We start from the raw sequence: 11,402 nt of genomic DNA, 5'->3' as shown, positions 1-11,402 counted from the left end.
AATAACAACAGACAGACCCCCGACAGTGTTTCATTCCTGCCTTCGTGGTCTGTCACAGGGCCTAGGAGTGACAGGAGGCGGGACCCACAGCGTGACAGCATGCATAATTAAGAGTGAAAGGCGGCAAGATTCACGCTGACAGGAGAGACAACTCACAATGTGACACGCTGGACTTTTAGTGTGATAGTAAGCAGGACTCAGTGTTTGACAGGTAGTAATACTCGGTTACAGGAAACAGGACTGGCAATATGACAGGAAGCAAGACTCACATCGTGACAGGAGGATTAACAGTTTGACAGGAGGCAAGACTTAGTGTGATATGAAACAAGATTTTCACACGTAATGCAAAGCTCATTGAGTGAGATGAGGCTGGACCCACAGACTGGGAGGATGTGGTACTCAGAGTGTAAGGAAGCAGGGCTCACAGTGACAGGACCCACAGAGTGAAAGGACTCAGTGTCAGGAGGCAGGACTCACAGAGTGACGGGGGAGGTCCGGCGGGGCGGCGTAGACTTCTGGCTTCTCCTGACCCGTTACTCCTCCACCGACGCCTTGACACCAAGTAATGTTGTGTCGCTCGCGCCACCACGCGCCCCGCCCTCCCTCCACCCTGTGTTACCCACCCTGTCCTCCCTCCACCCTGTTACCCACCCTGTCCTCCACCCTGTGTTGGCCCACCCTGTCCTCCACCCTGTGTTACCCACCCTGTCCTCCACCCTGTGTTACCCACCCTGTCCTCCACCCTGTGTTGGCCCACCCTGTCCTCCACCCTGTGTTACCCACCCTGTCCTCCACTCTGTTATGCACAGCGCTAACTCAACAAGACTGGTTCTTGGAGTACTTAGGTTTAAATGACATCAAATATATGTCCCGATCTTTTTCATGGGATTGTCTTTTTGTATTTTATGATAATCTATAAATCAGAACAATAGGTGTTTAGTGTTCGTGTTTTGGAACGGTCAAATTCTAGCATATTTACTGGACATTTTGTCAGGGCTCCTCGTGTGATAAATATGTTTCGAACGGCTGTCTGTTCTACGTTTAATATATAAGCTTGAATAATTTCGTAAATTGTTTTGTAGTCATTTGAATGTTAATTTAAGTTTTAGGCACCTTACTGTAGACTAATGTCATCTGAAGGCGTTCAGAGAATTATGATAGTTAATCTCCGGAATTCCAGACCTCTTATAAGAGATAAAGAAGCATGATTTACAGTCTCCAGTGAGGCGAAGTGGCAGGAATGACATGATTGAAGAATACAACTGGAGGAAACGGTATAATAAAGGGAATAATAATAATAAAGGGGTAAATATATAAAAACAAAACAGAACAGGAAACAATGGATACAAATTGGATAAGTTTACATTCAATTTACCGGTTGGATATTGGGATTATGAAAGCTAGCGGATACTATAAAGGAAGTAGGATCGCTGGATTATTTTTATCGTATGTTAAGTATATAAAGTATACGTGGGAGTTTGAATGGATATTTATATAGGCATTTTAATGTTCCCTTCATTATCATGTTCTTAATACTACTCCCTCTGTTGATACGCCTACAGCCCTACATGGAACCTTAACACGTGTTCGTCACGAGGTGACGTGTGTGTCCGCGTGTGTTGGTGATCGTTAGTTACCACGGTGTTGTTAACGAAACTTAGAACCGGTTAGGCTGATATTGATCTGTTGACCGTCGTAGCCCGGGACGACACTGTATCAGGACCCAAGAACACCGTGCTGAACTGGGGCGTAGAAGGGACGGGGAGGGGACGGGGAGGGACAGAGACATGGAAGAGAAGTGGAAGAGTGAGAGCTTAGGAAGGGATTGCAACTGTGTGCGAATGTGAACAAAGAGTCAAGGGATAATGGCAATGGAGGGAAGGGAGAAGAGTTGACGTGGGGTGATGATTAGTGATGATTAGCCAGAGGGGAAAGGAACTATCAGGAGAAAGCACCAAGCCATTACAACTATATATCAGAGGGAGTGAGCGACACGTGTGATAGAATAGCGTAGAGATGAGTAATGGGAAGTAAAAGTAAAGTGTTCTGAATGATTAAGAGTGGGCGGGAGTTCTGATTGGGTTAAAGAGGGGCGAGACAGGTGGGGTGGGGGTTGGGGTGGGGGTTGGGGTGGGGGGTTAGTAGGAGACAGTGACTGTAGAATGTTTTGTTAGGAGGAAGACTAGTGAAGATTCTGTTAGTATTATGTGTGTATGTATGCTCTGATGGTGGTGATGTGTGTGTGTATGCTCTGATGGTGGTGATGTGTGTGTGTATGCTCTGATGGTGGTGATGTGTGTGTGTATGCTCTGATGGTGGTGATGTGTGTATGTATGCTCTGATGGTGGTGATGTGTGTGTGTATGCACTAATGGTGGTGATGTGTGTGTGTATGCTCTGATGGTGGTGATGTGTGTATGTATGCTCTGATGGTGGTGATGTGTGTGTGTATGCTCTGATGGTGGTGATGTGTGTGTGTGTATGCTCTGATAGTGATGGTGTGTGTGTATGTATGCTCTGATAGTGATGTGTGTATGCTCTGATAGTGATGGTGTGTGTGTATGTATGCTCTGATAGTGATGTTGTGTGTGTGTATGTATGCTCTGATGGTGGTGATGTGTGTATGTATGCTCTGATAGTGATGATGTGTGTGTGTATGTATGCTCTGATGGTGGTGATGTGTGTATGTATGCTCTGATAGTGATGTTGTGTGTGTGTATGTATGCTCTGATAGTGATGGTGTGTGTGATATTCCAATCCATCCTTCTGTTTAGATAGAGATGTTTGTGTTTACTTTGTTAGTAATGTAGTGTGTGTATTTTGATAATTATGTTAGTGTGTGTGTGTGCCCTGAGAGTGAGATTAGTGTATTTACTATTTGTATTCACTAACTGTGTCTGCAGGATTGAGCTTTCGGCTCTTGGACGCCGCCTTTCTAACGTTGGTTGTATAATGTACTGATTCCTGACCAATTTTTCCTCATATTTACAACATATTTCCCTCTCACACACACACATCCCCCAGGATGCAGCCAGTAGCAGCTGTCTAACTTCTAGGTGCCTATTTATTCCTAGGTGAGCAGAGGAATCAAGTGAAAGAAACTATACTCATTTGTTGCTTTCTCGACCTGAAATCAAACCCGGGTCAACAGGGGTACAAACCCAAGTTCGAATTCAGGGACGAGGCGGATAACACAGGGTGGAAGACAGGGTGGGCAACTCAGGGTGGAAGAAGGGGTGGGTAACACAGGGTGGAGGACAGGGTGGGCAACACAGGGTGGAGGGAGGGTGGGGCGCGTGGTGGCGCGAGCGACACAACATTACTTGGTGTCAAGGCGTCGGTGGAGGAGTAACGGGTCAGGAGGAGCCAGAAGTCTACGCCGCCCCGCCGGACCTCCCCCGTCACTCTGTGAGTCCTGCCTCCTGTCACTCTGTGAGTCCTGCCTCCTGTCACTCTGCCACACACCGCTCTCCACCGGCCAACACACTCCTTCCCCCCCCCCCCCCCCTTCCCCGTAACTCTCCGCTCCCCCTCTCCCTCTCAGCACCACCACTCACCACTCTCCACCTGTCCCCCCCCCCCCTCAATGTAACCATTTTCTCTATACACTATTTCTATCACTTTAACCAAATGGTTGCCCCTTAGAATGCTAATCTGCCATCTGTTATACAAAGGTTAAAGTCTTTGGAGCCTTGGAGCTAAAGACTTGGAGCTGAATATTTCACATACACAGCCTTCGTGAAGGTTTGGGGCCGTACCCCTTACTTCATGGGGGGCACCGGGCCCACCCCGGACCCTATTATGTTTATTCTGATATAATCACCATTAATCGTGCAACGATTAGTGAAGCTAGCCCCAAGCATCAGACTTCCAGCCTCGAACAAACATTATTTCTTAGATTTTATTAGAGTGAACCCAGTTGTGCCCAGGTGTCACTCTTTCTCCCTTCTCTCTCCTTCTCTCCTTCTCTCCTTCTCTCTCCTTCTCTCTCCTTCTCTCTCCTTCTCTCTCCTTCTCTCTCCTTCTCTCTCCTTCTCTCTCCTTCTCTCTCCTTCTCTCTCCTTCTCTCTCCTTCTCTCTCCTTTTTTCTCCTTCTCTCAGTTCACGCAATATACATGGCCAGCAAATACACAACTTTACCATAACGTTATTTTTTCATTGTTACTTGATGCATTGTTGTAACAACGTTGTCGTTACTTTGTGTGTGATGAACAGCAGAAAAATCTGTTTAACAAACTCTAGGGACAGTCAAAACCCCATTTTAGACTTCATAAGCGTCGGTGGATGTTGCAATAAGAGCCAGTAATTCTTAAAGAAATACTTGGGGGGGGGGGGGGGCGGAGACGCCGACCCCTTATACAACTCATTCTCCCGTTTAGAAAGTATTTTTGTGACTGTGTCTACCATAGTACGAACATTGACGTACTAAGCAATTAGACAATAGTACTTTTGTACTATTCACTTTATAAAGACCGAGAAAAATGAAGTTTAAAACAAACTTAAATATTCCTAGGCGTAGTATAGCACACATATGTACTATGTTAGGCCTCTGATAGCGTATATCAGGCCTCTGATAGCGTATATCAGGCCTCTGATAGCGTATATCAGGCCTAAGAAGGTTAGGTTTGGTAAGTTTAGTTTGTCTTTGCAACATCAATAGAAAATCGTTTTCTTTTGTCCAAATTCAATAGTACCGATTTCTACTTTCTCATTGTGTTGTATGTCGGTATATGTACTATGGTCCTCATCCTTGCTATAAGTACTGCCAAAACAGGATGACGGGCTGGTGGTACTCCCTATGACGTCACAAATCATCATAAAGCATTGTATGAGACTAGCTGCAAGCATTTGGTCCCATCCTCAGGAAGAGAAACATTGTGTTTTTATTGATATAATACTAATGTTGGCATTAGTGAATCTACTTTCTAGAAGACAAATGAACTATCAGGAGAAAGTGCCAAGTCGTTGTGACTACAGCACTGGGAAGGGGTCAGGATAAGGATTTAGGATGGGACGAGGGGTAAAGATGGGGCCCAAACACTTGGACCATCGGGGATTGAACGCCGACCTGCATGAAGCGAGGCCGTCGCTCTACCGTCCAGCCCAAGTGGTTGGGCTTACTTTTCAAAATAGTAATACTATATTTAATTATAAGGCAATTTTTCACCATCATGGTATATGGAATTGAGTTCCTTCTAATGTAAAAATTTACGAATTTAGAGGGAAAGTTAATATTCTAATTAAATATTTGGCACATCTAAAAATTTTTACAACACAAAGGTAATTTTAGAAGTAATGCAATTCACCCATATTTACTACAATGAATACTAGATTACACCTATGTATATTTTTCCATTCAGTTCCTTGTGTTTTAGAATGCTAATGTTTTTCCACAAATTCGTATATATACATTAGTAATATTACCACAAGTAATGTAAAGGGTGTGTGTCTCCAGCAACAGCAACAGCAGCACTAAGACCACCACCAAGACCACCACCAACAACTACCACCAGCATGAAGATGATGGCTGTAATAGTGCTGATGGTGATCAACATTCTCCACACTGGTGAGCCTTCTCTTAAACCCTAGACTCCACCTCACAAACATTCACCTAAATATACTTAATTGACACAATATTTGTTTCTAACGTGTGATAATTCATTACATACATTCACCTCCCCCGAACTCCTACCCGTAAAGAGGGAGAGAGAGAGAGATAGATATAGATAGAGATAGATAGAGATAGATAGATAGAGATAGATAGAGATATAGATAGAGATATAGATAGAGATATAGAGATAGATAGACGTAGAGATGTAGATAGATGTAGATATGTAGATATGTAGATAGATGTGGAGATGTAGATAGATGTGGAGATGTAGAGATGTAGATAGATAGATATATATCTCTATGGTTGGAGAAATTTGAGCCTTTAAATTAGCTGGTAGAGGACATAGGGTAATAAACATTCCTGTTTGTGGAAGATGCAGTTATATTGAGAAGAGTTAGAGGTAAACAGATGAAGCTGATAAACTACAGGAAGACCTGCTGCACTGCAGCATTGATCATTACTGGGTTTCAATACAGATTAATTCAAAGTAATAATGATTGGTACGTTCGTGATAATGCCTGCTTGACCGAGCCTGTAAATCTTTGTGTTGCATAATCTATTTAATTAAGTTCCCATGAGCCTATCAGATATCATATCTTATTCAGTGAGATAATCACTTTACAATTACTTAAAAGGGTGCTATGCATCACCTAGTTGGGTATCACGGAAGACTTGTATATTACGATTGCAAGATTCTCTTAAGTTGAGCTCCAACTGGAGGAGTCTACGAATGCAGCTTCACGACAACTTACACAAGAGGCCTTTAAACTTGTTTTCTGGTTCTATGGTTTATGTTATCACTTTGAAGAAAAGTGTGTACGTTTAGTGAGGGCGGCTCAGAGCTGTGTACACTACCGTCAATCTCCCCTTAAAAAACAAATTCAGTCTTGATTTTGTAAATACTTAGTAAAGTCCCAGGGGGACAGAATTATCAAGTACTCCACTTGCTGCTGTTCCCCTCTAATGCTTTTTACATTTTCTACCTTCCTTCATTCTGTCTTATCGCAAAATCCTTATCCTCATACCCTAAGTGCTATATAGTCGTAATAACTTAGTGATTTCTTCTGTCACTTACCTTAACTTTTAGGAAGTCCATAATCCAGTATAGTATTTTGCTTTCTGTGCCGTGTGCTATAACTTTCCTCATTAATCTCTCGTGCAGAAATGTCCAGAGTCTTATAAAATCAAGATAAGTAATAGCTTAGTTTTTACCGCTGTCCTCTGCTTTAAATACTTTTCAAGAGGAATGAAGTACATTTGTAAAACAATAACGCCAGCTAGTGAATCCTTGCTGCGAGTTATGCAATAAATTAAGATACAATATAATGAAGAACTCGGTTTTCTATTGGTGCTACAAGCAATTTCCTCAATTGGTGCAAGATTAATTAATCTGTAGTTACAATTGGAAATACGATAGACGTATACGATTCCTAGATGCTGTGGAACAACTCCAGAATTAGCCGAATTTTCTTAAGAAATTTGTAAATGATCTACTGAGCTCTTACATAAAGTAAATATCTCGTTAAAGACAGCGGATTTATTTTGTAATAGTTTTATTGGTTTTCAAATCACAACTTTTATCAAAAGTGTTACCTGTTGTATTTTCCACACTTGTATTAATAATGTCAACTTTGGGTATTGTGCCTAGGTTACACTAGAGAATACTGATATGAAATCAAGTTATCTATTCTATAATGTTGTTAATTTTCTTCTATATCAGTTCAATAATATAAACAGGATTTCAAAGGCCAAATATTTTCACGAACTTATGTTTGCTATGATTTATACCATTCTTCAGCAGTTTACTAAGCTTCTCAAGCTGTCTTAACTTTATAATCTTTCTTTTCTTACCTCTTCTTGTTTACATATTACTACTCTGACGAATATTTCAGAATGTTGTCACAAATTCGTATTTAATATAACAATTCCCGTAGTATGGGACAGAAAACCTGCAATTAGGCTTGAATCGATGTTTCCACTAGTCGACCTTACCTAGTCGACCTTACCTAGGATGCAACCTTACCTAGTCGACCTTACCTTGGATGTAACCTTACCTAGTCGACCTTACCTAGGATGTAACCTTACCTAGTCGACCTTACCTAGGATGCAACCTTTCCTAGTCGACCTTACCTAGGATGTAACCTTTCCTAGTCGACCTTACCTAGGATGCAACCTTACCTAGTCGACCTTACCTAGGATGCAACCTTACCTAGTCGACCTTACCTTGGATGTAACCTTACCTAGTCGACCTTACCTAGGATGTAACCTTACCTAGTCGACCTTACCTTGGATGTAACCTTACCTAGTCGACCTTACCTAGGATGTAACCTTTCCTAGTCGACCTTACCTTGGATGCAACCTTTCCTAGTCGACCTTACCTAGGATGCAACCTTACCTAGTCGACCTTACCTAGGATGTAACCTTACCTAGTCGACCTTACCTAGGATGCAACCTTTCCTAGTCGACCTTACCTAGGATGTAACCTTTCCTAGTCGACCTTACCTAGGATGCAACCTTACCTAGTCGACCTTACCTAGGATGCAACCTTACCTAGTCGACCTTACCTTGGATGTAACCTTACCTAGTCGACCTTACCTAGGATGTAACCTTACCTAGTCGACCTTACCTTGGATGTAACCTTACCTAGTCGACCTTACCTAGGATGTAACCTTTCCTAGTCGACCTTACCTTGGATGCAACCTTTCCTAGTCGACCTTACCTAGGATGCAACCTTTCCTAGTCGACCTTACCTAGGATGCAACCTTACCTAGTCGACCTTACCTAGGATGTAACCTTACCTAGTCGACCTTACCTAGGATGCAACCTTTCCTAGTCGACCTTACCTAGGATGCAACCTTACCTAGTCGACCTTACCTTGGATGCAACCTTACCTAGTCGACCTTACCTAGGATGTAACCTTACCTAGGATGCAACCTTACCTAGTCGACCTTACCTAGGATGCAACCTTACCTAGGATGCAACCTTACCTAGGATGTAACCTTACCTAGGATGCAACCTTACCTAGTCGACCTTACCTAGGATGCAACCTTACCTAGGATGCAACCTTACCTAGGATGCAACCTTACCTAGTCGACCTTACCTAGGATGCAACCTTACCTAGTCGACCTTACCTAGGATGCAACCTTACCTGTTCGACCTTACCTAGGATGCAACCTTGCCTGTTCGACCTTACCTAGGATGCAACCTTACCTGTTCGACCTTACCTAGGATGCAACCTTACCTAGGATGCAACCTTACCTAGGATGCAACCTTACCTAGTCGACCTTACCTAGGATGCAACCTTACCTAGTCGACCTTACCTAGGATGCAACCTTGCCTGTTCGACCTTACCTAGGATGCAACCTTACCTGTTCGACCTTACCTAGGATGCAACCTTGCCTGTTCGACCTTACCTAGGATGCAACCTTACCTGTTCGACCTTACCTAGGATGCAACCTTACCTAGTCGACCTTACCTAGGATGCAACCTTACCTAGTCGACCTTACCTAGGATGCAACCTTACCTGTTCGACCTTACCTAGGATGCAACCTTACCTGTTCGACCTTACCTAGGATGCAACCTTACCTAGTCGACCTTACCTAGGATGCAACTTTACCTAGTCGACCTTACCTAGGATGCAACCTTACCTAGTCGACCTTACCTAGGATGCAACCAACAAAAGAAGTTGTCTAACCTCTGGGTACCTATTTACTGTTAAATGGACAGAGTCATCAGGTGAAAGGAAGCATGCACAACCATTTCTGTCCCGCCCGGGGATCAAACCCAGGATCTTCGCTTGTGAGTCGAGAACGTAGATCACTATACTACAGGAGCCATAATAATGATCTTTACCTCAGGGGAAGCTGTAGAGTGCTACGACATCGATATCGAGGAGTGTGGAGGTTCCTGCTTCACTACAGTCAACCAAGGGAGTGAGTGGACTTGTACTTGTGTCATGTTCTATATCCTGCTACACGCATCTACCACTTGAATATGCACCCAACTCTTCTGATATCTTAAAAACATTGAGTACTGCTGCATTTATATATTTTCAAACAATATGTACATAAAACCATGAAAAGAATGCGAGACTGGCGGGTCAACATGAGAGGGAGAGGAAGGGACGAGGCTGCACCGCCAGCAAGGAGCCTATAGCCTATCGTCCTGCGCCGTATTTCCATACCATGCTTATGGAGCATTTATAAATATTATAACAATTTTATTTAATAATTTTTGTTAATTATTGTCTTTTCAACAGAGGATACAACGCAAGGCTGTCTTCCTCTTATCCAGAGCGATGGAGACACGCCGGATAATTTTGGCTTCACCATTACAACCTATTGCAACAGCGACTTGTGCAACACTGGTCACACTACTTCGTTAAGCTACGCCGTGCTCCTTCTGGTCCTGGGGCTCCTGCTGCGGATGTAAACTACGACTGAAGAAATACCTTAACGTCCAAGTAACCTATTGATTAGTAAGACTTAATATCACATCGTTCCAGTTGTATCAAACCGTTCAAAGCCTAACCGTCGTGAACCAGCTGCAGTAAACCAAGAGTTTGAGATTCGCTTCGCTGCACCAGCTGGCGAACTTCTCAGCGTTTTATATACATAAACCATACGAAGGAAAATGGGCTGATATGCGCGGACAACCTTGAATGGACCCCAAGCCTACATGCAACAGAAAATTCCTCACCCCTGAAGGATACAAACCCAGACAGCCAGAGGCTCCATGCCCCCATGGCGTATCCAGTACTTTCACCACTACGCCACAACGTACTGGACTGGTGAAAGTACGTAACACGCCAAGTACATGGAGCCTCTGGCTGTCTGGGCTCGCATCCTTCAGGAGTGGGAGAAAGTGCAAAAGGCTCTTTGTATATTTTAAACTCTGAACTGTAATGTAAATCCTGATCTTAAACGCTGCAACAGTGAAACAGGTAACGGAGCAACAAGTACCGCAATATCCGAACTTCCAATAACATTGTTCCACATGAATTTCTTCTGCACGGCCAACAAAATGGAGGAAAGAGCCCTAAAAGAGATCATTGAGAGGAACGTTACCCCAAGTGACGTCGACCAGAAGATAAAACTAACAATATACTGCAAGAGTAAGAAAACCGCCAACCTGCTAATGAAGAATTCTCCCGACACCAAGAAAAACGTCTTGAAAGATACCAACGTTGTTTCACATACCCGCTTGGGGATTGTCAGCCCTAACGTTCTCAGTATATAGGCAAGACGACAACGTCCCTCTCCAAGCGATTAATAATGCACAAACAACAGGGCTCCGTCAAGGAACACATAATCGCCACACACACAACCAGGCGATCACCAGAGATATTTTGATAAGCAGCTCCGAAATAATTTATAGATACAATGACAATAGAAGATTAGACATCAGTAAGGCGCTGCATATCAAGAAATCTAGACCATCTAAAACCAACCAGATAATATAACGGTTACACGCTACCCACTTCAGAACCCCGGGCCAACGCAGAGGCAGGACCGAGTGACCCTGCCACAGGAACGGAAGCAGCCAGAAGAGCATAAGCTGTCAATATGTCACTCTATATTTATACATTTAAGACCTTATCAATATGCCCTATGTAATGTCATTCATCCATATGTTACCTATTCATCTATATGTTCCTAACCACCTCACCATTAGAGGGTAAAATCTGGTGCTAAGCACGTTAGAATTTGTCTTTGAAATTGTAAGGAGTGACCTGGCAAATCGCATCAATAGGCGTCAGACCCAATAAAAAGTCAAAAAATGAGCTTTGGAGA

The 11,402-nt window shown here is 43.3% G+C and overlaps 1 protein-coding gene across 2 annotated transcripts in view; it reads left to right on the top strand.

The window, feature by feature from the left end:
- Window positions 1-11,392, top strand: part of LOC123774584 (uncharacterized) — a 41,566-nt gene extending 30,174 nt beyond the window's left edge. For both annotated transcript variants that reach the window (XM_069303887.1, XM_069303888.1), the window contains exons 3-5: window positions 5,455-5,565; window positions 9,468-9,542; window positions 9,869-11,392. In XM_069303887.1, the coding sequence (XP_069159988.1) occupies window positions 5,455-5,565; window positions 9,468-9,542; window positions 9,869-9,926 (244 nt within the window). In that variant the 3' untranslated portion in view covers window positions 9,927-11,392. The remainder of the gene's footprint in view (window positions 1-5,454; window positions 5,566-9,467; window positions 9,543-9,868) is intronic.
- The last annotated feature ends 10 nt before the right edge of the window (window positions 11,393-11,402 follow it).

This window comes from Procambarus clarkii, chromosome 51 (genome assembly GCF_040958095.1).
Source record: "Procambarus clarkii isolate CNS0578487 chromosome 51, FALCON_Pclarkii_2.0, whole genome shotgun sequence".
Taxonomy (NCBI): domain Eukaryota; kingdom Metazoa; phylum Arthropoda; class Malacostraca; order Decapoda; family Cambaridae; genus Procambarus; species Procambarus clarkii.
The sequence above is the reverse complement of the archived record's forward strand: the minus strand, read 5'-3'. Positions and strand labels throughout refer to the sequence as shown.